The sequence below is a fragment of the Mus musculus genome, chromosome 7 (genome assembly GCF_000001635.26).
Source record: "Mus musculus strain C57BL/6J chromosome 7, GRCm38.p6 C57BL/6J".
Classification (NCBI taxonomy): domain Eukaryota; kingdom Metazoa; phylum Chordata; class Mammalia; order Rodentia; family Muridae; genus Mus; species Mus musculus.
The window spans coordinates 45,141,121-45,163,583 of NC_000073.6; the positions used below are offsets into that span (position 1 = coordinate 45,141,121).

At 51.6% G+C, this 22,463-nt stretch overlaps 2 protein-coding genes across 9 annotated transcripts; one reads left to right on the forward strand and one right to left on the reverse strand.

The window, feature by feature from the left end:
* Positions 1–712: 712 nt before the first annotated feature.
* Aldh16a1 (aldehyde dehydrogenase 16 family, member A1) lies at positions 713–13,416 on the reverse strand. The gene is made up of 17 exons (NM_145954.2): positions 13,272–13,416; positions 8,544–8,646; positions 7,494–7,620; positions 6,764–6,942; positions 6,605–6,682; positions 6,279–6,460; positions 6,042–6,194; positions 5,503–5,688; positions 5,074–5,169; positions 4,783–4,919; positions 4,565–4,670; positions 4,356–4,486; positions 3,747–3,914; positions 3,393–3,594; positions 1,993–2,178; positions 1,660–1,782; positions 713–982 (listed from the first exon to the last, which is right to left on the reverse strand). The coding sequence occupies exons 1-17, from the start codon at positions 13,359–13,361 to the stop codon at positions 821–823; spliced, it is 2,409 nt and encodes an 802-aa protein (NP_666066.1). The 5' UTR covers positions 13,362–13,416; the 3' UTR covers positions 713–820.
* On the forward strand, positions 9,493–18,945 carry Pih1d1 (PIH1 domain containing 1). Of its 8 annotated transcripts, none has more exons than XR_003946555.1 (10): positions 9,493–13,420; positions 15,186–15,279; positions 15,612–15,678; positions 16,483–16,662; positions 17,321–17,382; positions 17,467–17,548; positions 17,870–17,999; positions 18,133–18,208; positions 18,497–18,704; positions 18,822–18,939. XR_003946555.1 is itself a non-coding variant. In XM_017312277.2 (10 exons), exons 2-10 carry the CDS (start codon positions 15,190–15,192, stop codon positions 18,861–18,863), a joined length of 873 nt encoding a protein of 290 aa, XP_017167766.1. In that variant the 5' UTR covers positions 13,175–13,300; positions 15,173–15,189; the 3' UTR covers positions 18,864–18,945. The 8 variants fall into 8 exon arrangements, 5 of the variants coding, with proteins under 5 accessions (XP_017167766.1, NP_083682.1, NP_001265136.1 ...); XR_003946557.1 differs by having other exon boundaries at positions 13,175–13,300; positions 15,173–15,279; XR_003946556.1 differs by having other exon boundaries at positions 13,175–13,300.
* The last annotated feature ends 3,518 nt before the right edge of the window (positions 18,946–22,463 follow it).

The window sequence follows — 22,463 nt, forward strand, 5'->3', positions numbered from 1 at the left end:
AAAACCAAAAACGAGGGGCACTGACTGCTCTTCCAGAGGTCCTGAGTTCAATTCCCAGAAACTACATGGTGGCTCACAACCATCTACAATAGGATCTGATGCCCTCTTCTGGTGTGTCTAAAGACATTGGGCTCACAATTGTAAAATAAATAAATAAATAAATCTAAAAAACAAAACAACCTCCCCCCCATGCTTCTATTGTCAAGCCAGCAGTGCGTCAGGCCTGGAGGTTCATGGGTGAGACATGAGGAGTGGATGTGCGATTAGCTGTGCCCTAAGACCTTGCTGAAAAAGACCAAAGAAGGGGGAAAAAAGCAAAACCACAAACCTAAAACCAAACTAAAAGCTAAACCCATGGAGATCTTCTGTGATGGCAAGCACCTGGTGAGTTTCAGCTCCAGGAAGCCAGGCTTGCCTCGAAGCTGTGCCCTCAGCACCTGGCAGCAGTGGTGGCCCCTGGCTTGGGGCTGGCACACTAGGGCTGTGCTAGGATACTGACCTTCTTGTTCAGAAAGGGGACTTACAGGAAGGCATCAGTGCTGGAATCAATTACAAAGGGGACAGAGCCTTCCAGGGACTTCCCTCTTCTGCCTCCTGACTCAAGAGTGCTGGATGGGGCTGAGTTCCCTTTATGCATCCCATAAACACAGTATTCTCCCAGGGTTGCCTACTGGGCCACACATGAAGAAGCCACTGTTCCCACATCCTCAAATGCACAGTTAAAGTCACTCAGTTTATTAGAAGCCATGGGAAATCTGAGAGAAACGTTCCAAGCACTTGGTGCTCCTGAGCATCAAAGATGGAGTGGGTGGCTTCGGCATCAGTCCCCCATTGGCAGCCACAGGGCCTTTGTTCGTGCTGCGTGAAGACTCAGCTCCTGTCCTGCCCCCTGGACCTCCACATCCCAGGCCCTTGGGAAGCCCCTGTTTACCCACACAGACTTGAGGTTTCCTGCAGAGGCCCATTCCACAAACTGGGAGCCCTGGGACGGAGAGATATGTGATTAGTACTGCCAGTGGTTTAGTTGCCAAACAGCTGCTTCCTTAGCAACGGACACCTGTAAAAGCCCTAGAGACCTGACAAGGCTGGACATTTAGATCCTGGCCAACATTCCTTTTAGATGTAGAGGAAGTAGATCTAGGGAATCCTCATCTTGCCCAGTTCAAGGCTCTTGCCAACAGGGACTTCCCATCCAGCACAGTGGCTCAGGAGGGTAGAGCCTTGGAATGTTGCTAGGGTGCATACCCTAGCAATAGGTCTTCCGAAAACCATGTCTTTGGGCAAGGGAGGCTTTGGGCCCTTGTGAAGAAGACTGCCTTCCTTTGAGCAGCAGTGTTGTACACCTTTAATCTCAGCACTTGCGAGGCAGAGGCCAGCAAATCTCTGTGAGTTCAAGGCCAGCCTGGTTTATATAATGAGTTCTAGAACAGCCAGAGCTACACAGAGAAACCCTGTCTCAAAACACTGTCTCCTAGACCCCTCCCCACCAATAGAAGACCCTCTTCCTTTGTGACTGAGCTTGTACCAGGGTAGGACCTCAGCAGCTGTTGCCAAGACATTTCTTCCTCTTAGCAACAGAGATCCTTAGGGGATGAGCACAGAATCCCCTAAGCTCCTAGCACAGAAGTCTGTTGTTGAAGGTTAAGTACCCTGAAGTACCTGGGCCGAGCCGAAGTACCACAGGGCTTGGACATCCTGATGTAAGGCCAGACAGCGGGTCAGGTGGTCGCGATCCCCTGTCACTACACTCACCAGGCCAGCAGGAAACAGAGGAGCTATATCCTAGGATGAGAGAGTGGAACACCCAGGGTTGAACATCAATGGGGCAGGCTGGAGAGTGGGCATCTGGCAGTGGCTGTAGGGGCTCATGCAAGGAATAGGACTTAGAGGGGATGCTGAGACTCGTTATCATAGCTACCCAGGAGGGAGGAGGCCAGCTGAGCTCCTGAAGACCCAGGAGCAGCAGGCAGGAGGGGAAACAGGTAATTTTACCTGGCAGACCTCCAAGGCCAGCAGAGGACATGCCCCACTGGGTACTAAGACCACGGCATTGCCATGGGCCAGTGCAGGGGCCAGTAGTGACACAAAAGCCAGCAGGGGCCACTCATCCGGGCACACCACGGCCAGCACTCCCAATGGTTCTCGAAGCCGGAGCACAGGGCCTCTCAATCCTGTTACCTACAGGCACAGATGACAGACACATCAAGGACAAGTTCCCAGAGGAACTTTTGCCTGCCCCATTCTCCCACATTTAACATGTACCTAGCTCCAGAGTAGCTCCATAATGTGTAACCAGGGGATGATGGTTCAGGGCCTGAAACTCTGGAGCCCAATGGCCACTCCATAGCTTTATGGGTCAGCGTGAGTTACTTAACCTCTCTGGACCTCTGGGCCTGGAATCTGCTCTTGCCTCAGTCTGTGGAGTAGCTGAGACTTTGTTTTGAGGTATTGTAGGCAGCTCCAACCAAGCTAGGATAGGCAAGTGCTCTATCACTGAATCATATCCCAATACTTGTTTGTGTCTGGTTTGTTTTGAGACAGGGGCTCCCTATGTAGCCCAGTAGCCCAGGCTGGCCTTGTACTCAGAGATCTGCTTGCCTCTCTCCTGAGTGCAGGGATTGAACACAGACGCCACCAATGCCCAGCTTGATTGAGTTTTAGTTTTTGAAGACTCTGGGCAGCCCTGGCTGTCCTGGGAGTCACTCTAGACCAGGCTGGCCTCGAATTCACATAGATCTACCTGCCTTTCAAGTACTGGGACTAAAGGCTTGATTTATTTTCTAGTTGTTTATGAGTTGGGGCACAGTTATGTGCACTTGTGAGTGACTGAAGGGAGCGTGAGATCCCCCTGGAGCTAGGGATACGGGAGGTTGTACGGCCTCTGGCCTGGATCCTGGGATAAACCCATCCTCTGCAAGGACAGCTCCTTACTGCTGGGATTAAAGGCACGAGCCTTGATGCTCAGCAATACCTTTGTTTCTTTGATGCAGGATTTCACTGTGGCCAAGGCTGACATTTGACTTGTGATCTTTTTGTCTCTATTTTACAAATGTTGAGATCATAGGCCTGCACCCTCATGCCCACTGTGTGTTTGCAAAGCCTTCTTGAATACAGACAAGCCTACGTTACATAGATTTTAAATGGTATAATCTGAGAAGTTCCTACAATATGTGCACGCATGAGCAGCCTGCTTTCCTGTAAGCACTGTACCCCTCCCTCCTGTCCTCTGAGGCAAGGCTTCTCAGCCAAGCACTGTTCCATCTCTCCTCTCACCAGAATTGTATTCTCTAGACTTTCTAGAGCTAAGCCTGGACTTGTGCCTGGTTCACTGAGCCTGGGCTCTGACTCTTGGCTGGCTGACTGTCCTGACTGCCTGCTTAGATCTGTCTCACCTGTAGTGTCTGGCCTTGGTCCTGAACCCGGGTGCCCCATGTCTGGAGTCGCCTCACACTCAGTTCTACTTCAATCTTGGCAACTGTAGGCGCTGCTCCGTGCCTTTCTAGTTGTGAGGTCAGCACTGGCTTCCTGCGCTCCAGAGCAGCCGCCAGGGCCCACAGCAGGCCTGCTCGGGCTCTTGGGGACTGGGCTCCCCAGCTGTGGGCAAACAATGCAAGTTAGGGTATAGCCTGGCCTTAGCTAGTCCCAGATGGCCATCTCTATCATCCACAGCCTCCACCCAGGGCTCCAGTCCCAAGTGTACTTCTATCCGAGCCACCCTCACCTCTGGGCTTCCATTTGACGCTTACCCAGGGGCAGCCTGATGAGCAGCCTCTACAGCACCTCGGATATCCTTGGCTCCACCCTCAGCTACATAGCTGGAGACTTTGCCTGAAGAATCTTGGATGGGCCTGGAGCTCTGGGTCCCAGGAGACTGGAAACGGCCTCCGACAAACAGCCCATAGGGAGGGGCTGGGCTGCAGAGTGGGGTGGGAGGAGGCTGCGTCCACATGGGCCACTGACAGGTCTACCACACTGGCTGGACCTCTCAGTTCCCAGGAACCTTCTGGACTCAAATTTCTATTCTTGTGAGCTTCTAGAGGATTCAAACACCTGCTCCCATGAGTCTCTGGAGGATTCTGAACTCCTACCCCATGAGTTTCTGGGGTCATCCAAAACTCTTACTGTAATGCACCTCTTGGACACTCTAAATTCTACTCCTTTGAGCATCTGGATTCTCCCTGAAGTCTTTGCTTCTGCGGAACTCAAACCATTAAGGAGAACTGAGATTCTTTTTACTCTTGGAGTTAGTACCCAGAAAGGTACACTAAGAACTGGAGACCCCAAGACAGGCTCTAAGCACCCTCCTTCCAGCCCCACACTCTCATCTTTAGGTTACCAGGCCTGCAACAGCTCACCTAGGCCCTGTTTCTGGCCCTGACGGCAGAATGGAGGACGCAGCAAGGCCAAATGTGTCGTAGTTGATATTCTCACAAAGGAAGGACTCCTGGGAAGGTGTCCCCAAGGGCTGCAGGTACTCATACAGGCCCTGTGAGAGGTGCGTGGTCAGCAGGAGGCCAGATGGTCTCAAGGTGACTCAGAGGTACAGAGGTGGATGGGCACTCACATCTGGGCCTCCGTGCCAGGAAGACCCACTCTCCTTGCAGCCCCCTGTCGGCACCGCAGGGTCTCGGAGGCCATGAGCATTGATCCACACTGTGCCCACCTGGAGCCTATGAGGCAGGGAAAGACACCAGGGGAGGGGGAGATGGGATGCTGGGTGAAGTGGGAGGGAGACACCTGAGGGAGACGGGGCAGAGGCAGGGGGAGTAAGTACCAACTGACCCATAGCCCAGCTCCAGGGCTTGCCCTAGCCTTTCACTCCACACGCTGGCGCTGCCTCCCCGGGGTGTTCCATTGGCCAGGGCTAGTGCCTCCTTGACTGTGCGGAAAGGAGAAGCCATAACCACAGGCCACGGTACCTAAAAGGGGTGACAAGCGTTAGTCGGAGAGCAAACTCTCCTGTCAATACTTTACTCATTTGTCCCCAGCTCCGGGTAAGGTTCAGGGCTGTTGCCCACAAGTCGTGGAGGATGGAAGGGCAGGGCAGGAAGGCTGCAGCCTCAGGGGCCTCACCTCGGCCTGGGCACATGGGGCTGCTGGAGGCAGACCAGAAACCAAGGCTGGAGAGAAGAATGGGCTACTGGAGGGCACATCACCAGCTTGGAATACCTGGGAGGAGGAGAAATAGATATAGATGGCTGTCCTCTCTAGACCCAGAGATACAGTTCAGCCTCCTTCATGAATATCCAGGCTTCAGCTCCTTCCTAGATCTAGGTATTGAGGTTCTAGCTCCAGGCTCCTCCCTCAACCTGGGCATCCAGACTCAGAGCCCTCCTCCCTTAGACACTTAAGTCCAGACTCCAACTTCCTCCCCCAAACTCGGGAGTTTAGGTTTTAGCCCTTGTCTCAGACCCAGGCGTCTAGGGTCTGGGACCTTCTTACTCTGACATGGGAGTTGGCTATAGTCAAGATCTAAGACTCTATTGTGCAGATGGGGCTCACCTGTCCCCCTTGGCTTTGGGCCTCATCCACAAAGCTCTGGGCCAGGTCTCGGGCAGCAGCTCCTCGAGCCCCCATGTCCACAGCCCCATCCAGTCCTCTCCCACTCCGTATCTGTGCCATTCTGGCCTGGAGTCGCCTCATAGCTTCATCCCATACAGATTCCTGGATGAGGAGCCTGAGCCCCCCCTGTTGGAAAAAAAGGCATGAAACGTGGCAAAATCAGGAGCAATGTAGGGAGAACAGGCTCCCACAGAACAGAGGGGTGGGCCTCAGGGATAGAGGAGCACCAGCAGGCAAGAGGTGCACTGCACAAAATTGGGTGACTTGCCCAGAATGGTGGCATATACCTGCAACCCCCGGAGGATTAGGAGTTCAAGGCTAGCCTGGGCTACACAGTGAGTTGGAAGCCAGGTTGGTCTACATAAGACCCTGTCTCAAATAATGAAAAGGCCCAAACAACAGAAAGTAAAAACAAGCTGGGTATTTGGAGAGATATGGCGGACCCCTGAACTTTGGGGACCCGAGCACACAGATCTCACCAGGCTGCGGTCTGACCAGACGGCATCCACGACACCCTCCACAGCTGAGTCCACATCTGCGGAGTCCATCAATAGCAACAGTGACTCTGTGCCCAGGGCCAGGCCCAGCTCAGCTCCCCTGCCTGCTAGAGTCCGTCGCAGAACACGTCCTTCCTGAGGGAACCCCATGGGTTTCAGGTATGGCAGGAGCCTCTTGGCTCTTAGCCGTGCCCATCCCACTCCCAGCCTTGAAAATACCTCCACGGCTCCGCAGAAAGCCACCTTCTGGACTCCAGGTTGGGAGGCCAGGACAGGCCCCAGCGAGGCAGGGCCACATACCACATTGAGGATCCCTGGGAAAGAGCCAAGCTCTCCTGCCAGCTGAGCCAGGAGGAGAGGTGTCGGGAAGGCTGGGGGCACGAGGGCCACCACGGTGCAGCCTGGGGAAAGGGAACAACCGAGTCCAGACCCCTACCCTCCTGCACACCCAGGGGTCCAGGTGCCAGCCCTCTTCCTTGGACCCCAACCATCTTTTCTGAGAAAAGACGGGGGTCTGTGGGGGGGGCACCAGAGACTTTACCTACCCATAGCCAAGGCAGGGCAGACCCTCCACATCATGTCCAAGAAAGAGAAAGGAGTCGGCAGGATGAGGCCAATGACTCCTGCAAAGAGTCCATAATGAGCGCATGGACGGGTTGGTTTTCTGGGTCAGGAGGGCTCTTGGAGGGCCTACAGGTTCTCACCCACGGGCTGCCAGTCTGCCAGTGCGTCACCCTGGGCATGTGCCTGGACTGCATGGTACTGGAGCAGTTGCTGGGCCAGTGGCACATCTCCATCTCGAACCTCTCGAACAGCCCGTCCAGTGACCAGGGATTCCAGGGTCCACAGCAGTCGCTGGTGCTTCTGAACGACCTTGGCCAGCCTTCAGAGAACACAGAGTTGTCGTGCTCAGAGCAGCCTGGACTATGACCCCACAAGAATCTAGGGGCAGAGCCATAATTTATCGGGGACAGCGGGTACCAAAGCTGTGTAGAAGTGTAGTCTACAAGAGAGTGTCAGACTCTGTGTGGTGCTGTGCGATGCTCCTGGTCACTGATTACCAGGGGTCCTGGTCACTGATTACCAGGGGTCCCAAAGATAACTGGGAACGTGAATCTCAGCCTCTGATTCAATTGCATTATGGGAAATGGGATGTTTATAGCTGCCCCCACGGTGTAATGGGAAGCAGGGAGCTCTGATTCTAATGAAGTGCTGAGAAACAGGGCTCTCGTGATATTCGGATACTACTGGACCCAGTGAACTGTGAGCAACAATGGCTGTTCTGGCCACTGAAGTGCCACATGCACTCGGGAAACATGAACCATTAATTCAAAAGGATCTGAGGACATGGAGTCACTGTTTCCACAGTCTCCTGTGAATCCTGAGGGACACAGGCAATCTCTTCCTAGGTGGGCCTTGCCTGGGCTTCCTCACCGGGTTAGGTGTTGTCCCCGAGCAGCTCCAGGGAGTTGGCTCCAGGCCTTGAATGCTATCTTTGCAGCCTCCACAGCTGCAGCGATGTCCTCAGCCTCTGCTTGCAAGCAGCTGGCCAGGTTTTCTCCTGCAGAGACAAGTAGGGGCCCAGATGGAGGAAGCCTGTGTCAGAAGTTCCCTGTGAGTCTCAGGCCTTCCTCTAGTTACCAGTCACTGCTCTGACCAAGCCCAGCAGGCAGGACCTGGCTATCTTTTCCTTCTTTCCTTTCTTACTCCGTTTTGTTTGTTTGTTTTGTTGATACAGGATTGGCTGGCTGTCCTGGAACTCACTCTGTAGACCAGGCTGGGCTCAAACTCAGAGAACTATCTGTCTCTGTTTCCTAAGTGCTAAGATTAAAGGGATGCACACCAATGCCTGGCTGTGCTTTTAAACTTTTATTTATTTGGAATAGTAATGAGTGTTTTGCCTGCATGTATGTATACACATAATATGCATGCAGTGCCCATAGGAGTCAGAAGATGTCAGATTGTCTGCACCTGAACTTACAGGTGGTTTTAAGCAGCCTGATCCTGACATGGGTGCTAGGAACTAAATGAACCTAGGTCTTCTGAAAGGACAGCACACACTTCTAACCACTGAGATGTCTCTTCAGCCCCTTTCTTCTTCTTTTTTAAAAAGTTTCTCACTATGAAGCCAAGGCTGGCCTGGAATCCACTCTGTACTTCGGGCTGGCTGCAAACTCAGGACCCTTCTGCTTCAGCCTCTGAATTGCTGGGATTAGAGGTGTGGGCCATTATCCGAGGCTTGAGGAAGGGAATTGAGTACAGAAGGGCTTCAAAAGCCTTTTGGGGGCACTAGGAACTATAATTACTGAGACTGTCTTCAGGAGAAATGGGAGCTCCCATCCCCACCACCATTAGTGGTTGTCCCTGCACTAAGGGGCTCGAGCCCAGATAGCATGGACCGCATGGCTGTCACTCATGCTATCTGGGCTCAAAGACCACCCAGGAGGTCTTTGTTCCTCCTGAATGACTGGACTCTTCAAAAACCTGTGATGGGATCCTGGCAAGGCGCTGGATTCCTGTGTTCTGGCTTCAGCCACATCCCATTGACATGGTGGCCCAAGAGGCGGTTGTGGGTGTCCAGCCAGGCCTGGAGGAAGAAAGAGTTTGGAGAAGAGCCTGAGGCAGCTGGGACAGCTCAGCCCCTTGTCTCGCTGAGGGGATGTTTGTACCCTTTGCCGTCAGTTCATCCTTCTCCTGTCTGCCTTTTGTTTTTGTTTTGGGCTGGGGTTTGAACTCAGTGCTCTATACTATCAAATTATACTTCCAGCCCCTGTTTTGTCTTTTGTTTGTTTGTTTTACTATGGCTAAAACATTATTTGAAACTCTTTACGTTAGCTAGTACTGCTGCTGCAGCCTATATATATATAGTATAGTCTATATACAGCCCCAGTACTCAGGCCAGCCTGGGCTACAACGGCAAGATCTTGGACTCTATTTTTAGTCTGTAATGTAATAATAGCCCAGGCTGGTTAAACTTACTGAAGTGTCAGGAATGAACCCCAGATCTCCTGCATCCATCCACTGTGTACACCAGTGTACCTGGCTTAAATGTGAAACCACACACACACACTCTCTCTCTCTCTCTCTCTCTCTCTCTCTGGCTGTCCTGGAACTAGCTCTATAGACCAGGCTGGCCTTCATCTTCTGCCTGGGATTAAAGGAGTGTGCTCCTACTGCCAGGCTTAAGCAGGGTTTAAGCCTCTTCCTCTGGTAAAACATCCCCCCCACCCCCACCCCCAGAAGGGAAGGAATCAATATACATAAACAGCCAGCAGAGCCACTTCAACTCCTTCTGTGAGCTTGACCCCTGCTTCATGCTGCTTTCTCTTCCTCCTTACATTTCCTGCTGTTCTGAAATCCAACACCTACCTTCCACTTTCTGATGTTTTTCCCTTACCCTGACAACTGGGCCTTTTTCATTCTTTACTTTTTTTTTCCTTAAAGCAAAATGGGCTCAGTGCGTCCCGTGTGTCTGTAATTCGGACACTTGAGATGGAGAAGCAGGAGAGCACTATGATTTAGAGGGCAGCCTAGGCTACGTGAGACAAGGTGCATGGTGGGAAAATGGCTCAGTCAGCAAAGCACGTGCCTTGCAATGATGAGAACCTGAATTCAATCCCCAGGATCCGTGGGGAATCCCAGGAAGAGTGGATCAAGGCACACACGTCTACCATCCCAGTGTTAGGAAGGTGGAGGAGGAGGAAAGAACAGCTAGCCTTGCCTACATGGGCAATTCCAGCCTAGTGAGAGGGCAAGTCAAAAGGAGGAAGGCCAAGAGCTGACTCCAGAGCTAAGGGCTCCTGCAGGCTACATGTTTGGTTTTCAGACAGCTCACAGCCACCTGCAGCTCCAGTTCCTGGAACACACATAGCGTGTGCGCATGCATACACACAGACACAGTAGTCTTACAGAACAAGGGGTGCACGTGGGAGGCAGGTAAACTGCTTGTGAGTTCAGGTCAGACTGTCTACGTGGAACATTCCAGGCCAGCCAGGAAGGACTACATAGAGAAACCCTGTCCCAAAATGCAAACAAAACAAACAAAAAAGAACCAAATCTTTTAAAAAGAAAAGAGAAATTGTCATGCAAATGTTCCAAACTGGAACAGAGCCATCGTGAAGTGGGGCCATGTGAACATGAACCGGGAACTAAGCACTGTGACTGACAGTTAGTGCTATGGCAGTGTTGGTTGTATAACAATCCTTATCTGTTAGAAATAAGGACTCAAATATTTATGTGAAAGTAGCACAACAGCCGGCACTGTATAAACGACTCTCGAGAGAAAGGGAGAAAGCGCCGCCAACACTGGCCTGCCCTCACAGAGCTGTTGAAGCTCAGTGATGGATGCATGGGAGTTCCTAACATCAACTGCTGTGGAAAAGACGGAAAACAAACTCCCACAAGAATGTCAACGGGGTCCTGGCAGGCCACGGGCCTATTGGACACCAAGAGCTTTCCCAAAGTAGCCAAGACAATTGGTTCCAGATGAATTCTGTCAGGGAACTGGAGCCAAACGGTCGCCAAACTTTGGAATTTTATTTTCAAGAGAAATTGGTATCCAGGATGTTTAGATGGAATTAATTGTACAATAAAATGACTTTTCCAAAACAAAGCTCAAGCCAAAGAAAACAAACATGTTTTCTGGTTGAGGTGCCCATAGAGTGTAAACCTGAGACCTTTGTTGGAGTAATGGGGGCAACTGATTGGTGGGGGGCACACCAGAATCCAAGGCGTGGTGACAGGCCCAGCTCTTTCATTTTTTGAGACTGCTTAGCTGATTTGGAACTTGTAACTCTCCTGCCTTGGCCTTCCACATGCTGGGATTACTGGTTTGCCCACCATATCCAAACTCCTTTAAGCTCTGTGTACTATGGACAAAATTACTTCCCTCATTAGCCTTGTGTTCTGTCACTAAAAGAACAGAAATAATCCCCTCTCTGACGTTCTGAGGATTAAGTAAAATCGTACTTAGCAGAGGTTGGCACAGTCCATCTATCAATCCCAGCCTTCAGTCTATTATTGCTACTTAGAGGCACACTGCCTCTAACCAGCTTCCAGCTGGGGTCTCTGAATTGTCCCAAATCCTCTCACCTGGATCTATAGTTTTAGTTACTCCAACAGTCCAGTACCTTTTAACTGGCATCTCCCTGGTTGGAGTCTCCACTGCAATTGTCTGTCCAGGCAACACTAGGCTCCATCTCATTATGATGGATTCGTAGCATCCCTGTCAGCAGAGTCCAGAATCTATCCTATCCTTTTTTTGTTTGTTTGATTTTTTTGTTTTTTTGAGACAGGGTTTCTCTGTGTAGCCCTGGCTGTCCTGGAACTCACTCTGTAGACCAGGCTGGCCTCGAACTCAGAAATCCACCTGCCTCTGCCTCCTCCCAAGTGCTGGGATTAAAGATGTGCGTCACCACTGCCAGCGGGATCCGACTCTTTTTTTTTTTTTTTAAAGATTTTATTTATTTATTATATATAGGTACACTGTCGCTGTCTTCAGACACTCCAGAAGAGGGAGTCAGATTTTGTTACGGATGGTTGTGAGCCACCATGTGGTTGCTGGGATTTGAACTCCGGACCTTCGGAAGAGCAGTCGGGTGCTCTTACCCACTGAGCCATCTCACCAGCCCGGGATCCGACTCTTAACCAGCATCTTGGTGACATCTCTTGATGAACCAGTCTGCCTCCATCTTAGGCTTGAAAGCCTCTTAAAGACAAACTAGCTTCTTTCCTGTTTCTGATTAAACCTGTTTCTCAAGATTGGGTTATGTCCCACCTGTAACCTTAAGTACAAATGGTTCTGCACTGCCTGTTCCAGAAAACTTCAACCATGTCTTGGTTTTAAAAAGATATATATTTTTAAAAGATTTATTTATTATTTATTATATGTAAGTACACTGTAGCTGTCTTCAGACACTCCAGAAGAGGGCATCATATCTCGTTATAGGATGGTTGTGAGCCACCATGTGGTTGCTGGGATTTGAACTCTGGACCTTTGGAAGAGCAGTCGGGTGCTCTTACCTACTGAGCCATCTCACCAGCCCTTAAAAAGATATTATAATTGTTTTGCAACCCTACCTTTGTTTCAAAAGGTTGTTATGGCTACCATTTTAGGAACACCTTGCAATAATGTCTTTACTACAGAAGGTTATTATAATGTGTATGTTCTGCTCCTGTAACCTCAACTATTTTGGTGGCCAAATCCCCCTATCCACAAACTATATATAAAAACCTTGTCTTTCTCACATCCAGGACTGACTTCTAGAACCAAAGCTTATTGGGGAGGCAGCTTGTGTCCTCAAAAAAAAGCTAGCTTAATTAATTACTTGCTTAAATTACTTTGGCCGTGATGATTTCGGGTCAGTGATCTTTCTCCTTGTATCTTTGGGATCAACACTCTAAACTTTATAGAGTGTTTTATGCTGTCCCTCCAAAGCTGGAGTCCTTTTGTAGTGTGGTGACTCCTCTTAAGAGTCTAAAGACTCTACAACCTCCTAATACCTGCTTGGATGCTGGAAGAATTTCTGGGACCCTGGGCATTCTGATTGGTCCTTGGTTTTAAAGAAAATCCCAGGAACCCTACCACATTCCGATGAGGCTGCAAGAGGGTTCTGGAGCCTTGGGCCAGGAGGCTCTAAAGGAATAATATAAATGAAGTACGAAAACAGGAAAATCTCCCAAAGAAATCCACTAAACTTGGGAGGGGGAGAGGGAGAATGAGAATAGGATGGGCTAGGAGGGTCAAGAGAACTCAGATGACGTTCGAAGGGGCAGGAGATCACAGAGCACCGTAAGGATATTGAAACAAGGGGAGCAGTCATAGCAAGTTTTGGACGAACTTGGGGTTCTAAACGAACTTGAGGTTCTAAACGTTCCCGCGAGCCTCCAAAGTGCCGGGGGCCACAAGGAACCACGATCTAGCAAGGTGAAGACTCAGGAGGACCGCGAGAGGTATGGGGATTTAGTGACCACCCGTTCCTGAAGGGTCCTGGGGAAACACTACGGCGGCGTTCGGGACCGTAAACGAAAACCGCGAGGACAACCATCGCCGCCCACCGCCAGCCGCCCAGCCCAGGCTTCCGCACTGTAGGGGAAATCACGCGCTCAGAGGGGCGGGGCTTCCGAGAAGGCCGCAGTGGATGACGGGAGCCCGCGCGCCCCAAGCGGCCGAGAGGACTCGGAGGCAGCAGCGGCCGCGGGGCAAGCCCTCACCAGTGCGCATGCGTGGCTCTCCGGCACCGGTCCGTACTCCAGCGTCGTGAAAATCTCCCGGGTACTGGGCTGTACACGCGTAGCCGCCATCGCTCTCCCGGAGCCTTCCGCGAGGGATTGCTGGACGGTCTACCTAGAGGAACTTGGAGGTCCGAAGGGCGGCACCGCCCACTCCAATCAAAGGGGCGGGGCCAACCGTAGGGCCCGGAAGCGAGCTATATAGGACGTGACCCGCCTACTTTAGAGCCGCGCGATGCGGCCTATGGGCGGATGCTGGGAAATGTAGTTTCGGGGAGAACAGACATGGTTGGGTGGGTGGGTGGGGTCCCGCACTGGCAGAAGGCCTTCGGCTATTGTCACTTTGACTCTTTAGAAAAAATAGATTTTCGTTGTTTTGTTTTATTTTGTTTTTCAGACAGAGTCTCACTGTGAGCTCTGGAGGCCCTGGATCTAACTATGTAGACCCGGCTGGCTTCAACTCACAGACCCACCTATCTCCGCCTCCCGAGTGCTGGTATTAGAGGCGTGTGCCAGCACACTTGGCTAAAAAAATATTTATCTTTCTTTGTATGTACTCTGTGTAGCCCTGGCTCTCCTGGAACTCACTTTGTAGACCAGGCTGGCCTCGAACTCAGAAATCCGCCTGCCTCTGCTTCCGGAGTGCTGGGATTAAAGGCGTGCGCCACCACGCCCAGCCCTGAGGTATGTCTTTGCACTATGTGTCTGCAGTGCCTGTGGAGCCCAGAAGAGGGCGATGCAGCCGCTGGGCTGGAGAGAGCCTCATGACAGTTGTGGCTGTTTGGAGCTTAACCCCAGACATCTCCAAAAATAACATGTGTTCTTAATTGCTGAGCCTTCTCTCCACCCCAAATGCTTTTCTTTCTTTAAAAGAAGCAAACAAAGATTATTGTTATGTGCATGAGTATTTTGCCTGCTTGTCTGTGCATCATGTACATGCAGTTCCCCAGGAGGCCAGAAGAGGAGGCGACAGATCCCCCTAGAACTGGAGTTACAGGGCTTTGTTAGTCGCAATCTGGGTGTTGGGAATCGAACTCTCCTCTTCTGGAAGAGCAGTCAGCACTCTGCCGTTTAACTATCTCTCCAGCCTCCTCTGCCTCTATAACTTCTTTATAAGCAAAAACATTAATTATGTTCAAAAAAGGGCGATTAATAGCATTGAGACTGGGTGTGTGTTGAGTGGGATCAGACCCAGAGCCTAACTCATGATAGACAAGAGCAGGAGATACTAAAGTTCTCAGAGTGGCAATCCTTTCTGTACTGTAACCTCTGAGGTTTGGGAAGGGCAGATATGTAGGTTTTATTGATTCAGGAAGTGTGTCATTTCGCAGGCCTCCTCAGTCCTTACTTTTGATTGGTTGGCTAGGAGGGCGTGGCTTCAGCTCTTTCATACAAGTGGTCCCTGTAGGTGCCTGCTTTGGATGAAGGGCGCTGAGGTGGGCTTAACGGTGGCTACTTCAGTTCCTTAGTTATACAGACGCCGGAAGTGTGGCTTTCATTTATGCATTGGCCAAACAGGACCTATCAAGATACCCAGCCGACTTGAGAACGGAGCCTTCATCGTAATGGAACTGTAGACCATTCTCAGGACAAATTTTGGGATTCTGGGTGGAGGCCTGGGTGTACTCACTGGTCCTGGTCGGGAGGTAATGGTGCATGCCTTTAATCCCAGCACTTTGGAGGCATAGGCAGGATTCGAGGCCAGCCTGGTCTACAAAGCATTCCAGGGCAGCCAGGAAAGGCTGCACAGAGAAGCCCTATATCGAACACACACACACACACACACACACACACACACACACACGCAAACGAATCAGCTGTGACCCTACAGTAGGCTAGCTTCGCTTATCTGCGAAACGTTCTTCACGTTTTTGGACGCCTAGGACTTTTTCCTAGGGCCATGGCGGACTCGACGTTTTTGGCACCAGAACTAAGCGACACAGAGTCGATGGGTGAAGAGACGGTGCGGTTTCAGGAGCTGCTGCTGAAGGTGCGGGCTGACTAGACTGGTGGGAACCTGGGTATTTAAGAATCTATTATTAATTGGCACTCAGAGATGTGGCTTCAGTTCCCAGAGTGCCCCATGGCAGCAGTGAGGCCTGTGGGGATTGTAGTTGTTTGCCTCAGGTTTCCTAGGTTCTAAATGAAATGGAGTTGGGGTGATCTTGGGAGTTCTTGTAAAAATAAAAGGGGGCATAGACTGCATAGTACCCCATGTGATCGAGCCTGAGCTGTCCTGAGTTCTCCTACTGACGTTTGAGGAGCAGAGGAAGGGGTTGACTTTGCAGATACATCCTGGATGGTTTACTTTTGTCCCCACAGGCTTCCAAAGAGCTCCAGCAAGCCCAGACAGCCAGGCCAGACTCTACACAGATCCAGCCAAAGCCTGGTGAGAAACAGATGTAGACAGGAATGTCTGTGTCTAGGTAGGTAGGTAGGAAGGAAGGATGTCTCAGGGAGGATGGGAGACCCTGAGAGAGGGTCAGTAGAAGCTGAAGGCAAGAGACACAGAGGATGAAGGTGACAGATCATAACTGGGTACAAAGGCCTAGAAGTAGTTATGTGAAAGGACAGGCAGACAGGAAGATCACTGACAAACACTGGGCCACAGGGAGCAGAGTGGGGAGTGGAGATTCAAAATAAGAAAGAGGAGCAGAAAGCCGGGCGTGGTGGCGCACACCTTTAGTCCTAATACTGGGGAGGCAGAGACAGGTGGATTTCTGAGTTCGAGGCCAGCCTGGTCTACAAAGTGAGTTCCAGGACAGCCAGGGCTACACAGAGAAACCCTGTCTTGAAAAACAAACAAACAAACAAAAAAAGAAAGAAAGAAAAGAGAAAGAGAGAAAGAAAGAGGAGCAGAGAGCACTGGAAGGCGGGAAGGCAGAGGCAAAGTGTGAAAGCAGGGCCATGCGTAGCGGGTAGAGGTGCTTGTCACTAAGCCTGGTGACCCAGGAGAGCTGCCATCACACATTCCAGCCATGGTGTGCTTGCACATATGCACACACACGCAGAAGAGGTGCATGTAGTTAAAAGAGGGGAAGAAATGAATGCCTGTGATCTAAGGAGGCAGAAGTGTCCCAAGTCTGGGGCCAGCCTGAGCATAGAGTGAGAGACCTCGTCTCAGAAGAGGGAGAGGGTGGGTGAGAACGCGACAGCCCAGGGACAGATGGCCAAGACAACTGTACTCGTGCAGGTTTCTGTGTGAAGACCAACTCATCGGAAGGAAAGGTTTTCATCAACATCTGCCACTCTCCCTCCATCCCTCCCCCGGCCGACGTGACTGAGGACGAGCTGCTGCAGATGCTGGAGGAGGACCAGGCTGGCTTCCGAATCCCCATGAGCCTGGGAGAGCCGCACGCGGAGCTGGATGCAAGTCAGTGCCCTCGGAAGACACAGAGTCTGCTCCCCCAACATTGCTTTTCTCAGGAGCTTCCAGTCAGCACTGGGAGCTAGGGGGGTCCAGTGTGAGTGGTCCAGGACTGGAGGGCATGTCCCGGGCTCATCACTGAGGCTGAAGAAGGCTTCAGAGAGGGTTATGTGGAGGAGCGCCAGTCTGATTTGAAGAGTTACTCAGGCAGAAACAAAAGAGCGTCGTAGGCAGAGATGACAAGTGAGCTGGGCATGGTTGCTCACTCTTCCAATCTTAGCTCTTAGGATGCTGAGGCAGGAGAATTGCTGAGAGCTAGAGGCCAGCCTGGGCTACCTAGAAAGAGGACAAGGGCTGGTGTCTGGAGGATACAGTGATCTGGTTGATGGACAGACTGGAAGTCTGGACAGCCAGGGGTCTAGAGTAAAAAGGAGCATTTGCTAGAGTGGGTGGGATAGAGTGAGGGGTCCTTGGAGCTGCTGGGGAGGAGCAGAGACAGCTTTGGTGACGTGAGCCAGAGCCAAGAAGGACCTTGTCTGAGTTGACCTGAAAGTGTATGCTGCCTCTCACTTCCTGTGTCTTGGGTCTCTGGTCCACGGGCAAGTTTTCCTTACGGGTGTTCTATGGAGGTTGTGCAGACCTCATTCCTTGTTTGTCTCCACAGAAGGCCAGGGCTGTACTGCCTATGACGTCGCTGTCAATAGCAACTTCTACCTGAGGATGCAGGTGGGGTTTGGTGGATAAGAGCTGGGCAGTGCTCTTCCTCCAGCTCCACCCCCACCATCATATCTCATCTTTCTCTCACCTCAGAACAGTGATTTCTTGCGGGAACTGGTGGTCACCATCGCCAGGGAGGGCCTTGAGGACAAGTATGGCCTACAGCTAAATCCTGGTGAGGAACAGGAAGGAACAGGAATGGCTTGGGTGCTACACTGGGAGAGGTGAATCCAGTGTGTCGGGCATTTCCTTGACTAGCTTTCAGGACGGGTGACGTTTCTTAGAATGAGGGTGGAGCCAAGAAGGTTCCAGGCCAGGAGCTTGCAGGGTGTGTGAGTGTGTGTTTGTGTAACAGTAGAGCTAAGGTGGGTAGGGGCCGCTAGAGTCAAGCTTGCTATGGTCAGCAGGAGGTATCCAGGAAGGCGGCCCAGCCTCTGTGGACTTGGGAGCACTCCCTGAGGGTTCACCTCAGTGATCTTTGACTCTGCACCTTCAGAATGGCGCATGTTGAAGTACCGGTCTTTCCTGGGCTCCATCTCACAGCAGAACATCCGTTCTCAGCAGCGACCTCGGATCCAGGAGCTGGGGACCCTGGATGCCAGTGGCTCACTGGGAACCTGTCATGGGTAAGCTGTTGTGCACATCTGGGCACATCTGGGCTGATGACTGTCCTGGGGCTGAGACCTGGCTGGGTGGAGGAAAAAAAGGACAGTAAGCCAAGTAGAGGGTCACCCTCAGTCTGCCCTTGTTCCCACACAGCCCAGAACGGCCTCACCTGAACCTTTGGTTGGAAGCCCCTGACCTGCTCTTGGCTGAAGTTGACCTTCCTAAACTGGTGAGTGCAGGCTCTTTAGTCAGGGAGAAGAGCCAGTGGACACCCTGGTGCTGAGGCAGGAAGTCTAGGGGCAAATCCCTGCATCTGAAGGAAGACACTGGGGCCTGGACTCCTGGTCTGGGTCCGATCTCTTGAGACAGTGATGCAGTTCCAGTCTTGGCCCAGAAACCGGACAGGTGTAGCCGCTGCTATCCTGGGCTTGAGTTCCTTGAGACTTAGAATTATTGTCCTTTGGGTTTTTTTCCCATTGTTTTGGTGCTGGGATTGAAGCCACACCCTGCTTGCTAGGACCTTGTGGACATAGCTTGTGGACAGTGCTAAGGGATATGGGCTGACTGTACCTCATCACCAGGACGGCGCACAAGGGCTGGCACTGGAAATAGGAGAGAACCGCCTGGTGATAGGAGGCCCCCAGCAACTGTATCATCTGGATGCCACTGTTCCCCTGAGGATCAACAGTGAGGCAAGCAGGGCTGCTTTTCACCGCAGGAGGAAGGTACCTGGAGGGGCTTCCACAAGTGCTGGGATGTAGGGACCTGGAGCCCTGGGTGGGGGAGGAGAGCCAGCGTTTGCAGCTCTGGGTCCTGAATCCACATTCTCTCTCCTTTCTCAGCAACTGATGGTGTCCATGCCCCTCCTGACAGCGTCTTCTTGACCAGAGTGCCCTGGTTTTCCAGATGTGGAGAAGATGTTGGTGTCTTCTCTAAGTGAAATAAACAGGTTTCCAGTTCTCCCCAGCTCCAGACAATGATGCATGGTGGGAGGGAGGGAAGAGAAATGCCAGCTCTAACTCAGTGTCCCCAAAGTCTCTGTCTCTTTCTCAAGGCCCTGGCCTCCTGAGCATTCTGGCTTCTGTCTTCCTGGGCTCCCCTGGGCTCCAGAGCTGACTCTACTTCTTTTCTACCCCACTTCATTATCCCAAGGAGAACATCTGGGCATCCAGGCTCACGCCGGCCCCACCTTCCTAGACAAGACTCTTCCCTCATTGTCGTCCAGCAGTCCCACAGAATAATGGCCCACCATACCACTGACTCTTGCTTCTTTGAGCTCCAGTGCCTTCTCTAGAGTGTCCTGTGGAAAGTTCCTAAATGGCCATCCCCAGTACAGCGTGTGCTCGCTTGGGACTGGGGCTTGTTCTGTCTAACTTCTACAGCCAAGCTCAAGCAGTGTCTCTAGGCTCTCCTGCCCCATACTCTGTCAACTTTCCATTCTTGGTGCCAGGCTTCATATCACAGGCACCCCCAAGTTGAGGTCCCAACCCCCCAGGCCTCACTACCTCGCGGCTCAGCATGTCCTGTCCCCTCTTTAGGACACTCCACTTTACTTGCCAACATTCTTTTTCCTTTCTGGTGCTGAGGATGTAGCCCAAGTCTCTAATGCCAGGTATATTCTGGGCAGGCAGTGGTGGCGCTCACCTTTAATCCTGGACTCAAGAGGCAGAGGCAAGTGGATCTCTGAGATTGTGGCCAGCCTGGTCTCCAGAGTGAGTTCCAGGACAGTCAGGGCTACACAGAGAAACCCTGTCTCAAACTTCCAAACCAAACCAAACCAAACCAAACCATCTCTCCAGTGCCAGAAGCTGATTCTTGACAAAAGACAGGCCATGACCTTGTCTCAGACTCAAGCATGCTTGTTTCAAATGTGCTTTGAGATTCTCTGTCCTAGGTCAGGCTGCCCCCCTGGCCCTGCAGAAGAAAGAAGGAAAATAGAAACAGTTAATGATATTAAAAGCATCAACCTGGGTGTCCAGATATGGTGGGTAAAGCCACTTGTTGCTGGGTCTGATGACTGGAGGTCCCTTCCAGGAACTCACATAGGAGAGGACTGACGTCCAAAAGTTGCCCTCTAACCTCCACAAGTACACTGCAGCATGGCTGCCTGAGTGTGTGCAGTTACGCACGTGCTACACACACACACACACACACACACACACACACACACACACACATTAACACCACACAGGGAGGATGTCAGCTATATGCCCCCCCCCCATATGTTCAGAAGAGGGTGCCAGATCCTCTGGTTGTTAGCAGTCATAGGCGCACTGGGAACTGAACCCTGGTCCTCTGTAAGAGCAACAAATGCTCTTAACTGCTGAGCCAGCTCTCCAGCCCCAAATATGTAAGTTTTAGTTTAGTTTTTGTTTTTTGTTTTCTCGAGATAAGGTTTCTTTTCGTAGCTCTGGCTTTCCTAGAACTCATTTTGTAGACCAGGCTGGCCTCAAATTCAGAGATCTGCCTGTTTCTGCCTCCTGAGTGCTGAGATTGGAAGCATGCGCCACCACTCATGGCTTATGTATAATTTTTAAAGATTAAGCACAAAAGCCTGGCATGGTGGCTCATGCCTTTAATCGGGGCATTTGATTTCTGTGGGCTTAAGGCCAGCTGGTCTACAGAGTGAATTCCAGGACAGGTAGGACTATGTAGACAAGACACTGCTTAAAAAAATAAAAAATTAAAAAATAATCCAAAGTTGAGAACATTGCCATACAACTTCTGAGAAAAGTTGGTAAAGTCAGAAGGATGACCGTTCAGAAGCCAGACATGGTGGGTATGCCTGCAATAACATTCTCTGGAGGCGGAGGCAGTAGGATAAGTTCCACACAAAGTCTGTACAACCGCCAGACTTGTGTATCCTGCTCCAGGATGCGAGCAAGCAAACTGGAGACCCCTGTCCACGTGAGGGCGCCAGGAAGCTTTAGACTCTAAGGCTTCTTAGCTAAAATTGTATCTCCTAGAACGGGCTAATAGAAACGTGCAGTGGTGAGGAGAACGAGCCTAACTTCCAAGCGCAAAGGCCACTGGGGCTTGTAGTCCAGACTGAGGGCCTCCCTGGGCAACCTAAGGTCTAGTTTCTAGGTCCTAAAAAAGCTCGAAGATTGGGTGCGTTCTTCCTTTCTCCGTCGCCATGGTGATGGTGCGGGCGACGGCCCGGGATTTGGCAGCCGCAGGGCCCCCTTCCCACACCCTCCTCCTCACCATCTGCTCCTCCCTCACACCTGGCCGCGAGCCGCGGACGCCACCTCCGCACGCAGTCCGGGACTCCATGGCCACCAGGTGGCGCGTCTGCGCGGCTCAGCCTGCTGCCCTCCTCCCCGGGGACTTGTCAATCAGAGACAGAGCTGAGACCCACCATCCCCGCCCGCCACTCGATCGGCTTCGCTGGTCCCCTCCTGGGCCGGGTCATGAAAATTTAATCCCAAATGCATTTGTAGCCTGACACGGGGAGAGAGACGGTGGGAACACCAACACCCTGCTAAGGCATAGAACTTGGGATGCACTGGGAGAAGCATTGGCGTGGAGTGCTTCAGGGCCATTTTAGAGTTGGGGTTACCCCCAAGGGATGGGAGTGGAATTTACGGGTGGAAAGAGGACTTAGTGGGTGGGGACAGATCGTGGAGCCCGAGTGGAAGTCACTGCTGGGACACACATGGAGGAAGGAGTCAGACTCAAGGGGAGGAGCCAGGCACAGAAGGCAGAGACAGAAGATAGACAGCAAGTATGTAGGACTCCAAACATACTTGGGGAGCAGGGACAGAACTCAGAGGGAGGAGACATAGCTCAGTTGATGGGGCCCAGACTCAAAAGAATATCATAGAGTCTAAGCAACCGGACACACTCTTGGGAAGTGAGGAAGGACACCATGGGGCACGAACGGCAGTAGTGGTGAGCCTGGTTATAGCTAGCAGAGTTCAAAAGGATGGAAGGAGAGGGAGTTGAAACTCAGGGAGAGAAAGATGGGGTGCAGATTAAAAAAAAGTGAATTCAAGGGGAAAAGTGGAACCCGAAAAATGAGAGAGCCAGTCCAGTTCAGCGGCACGCCTGTATCCCCAGTATGCCCAACAAAGGAAAAAGGGGGCCGGAGAGATGGCTCAGCGCTAATAGGCTGCACTCCAGAGGACCTGGGTTCAGCTCCAAACACCCACATGGCAGGTCACATCTCCTCCAATGCCAGTAGGCATACAAATAGTACACAGATATATAATATGCTAGCAAAACATGCATACCTAATTAAACTTTAAAAGAATAAACTTTTTTTTTTCGAGACAGGGTTTCTCTGTATATCCCTGGCTGTCCTGGAACTCACTCTGTAGACTAGGCTGGCCTCGAACTCAGAAATTTGCCTGCCTCTGCCTCCCATGCCTGTGCCTTGAATTCACACAGATTCACTTGCCTGCCTCCTGAATGCTGGAATTAAAGGTGTGCGGCACTCAAAAAAAAAATTTTTTTTTTTAAAGAAAAAAAGAGTGAAGGAG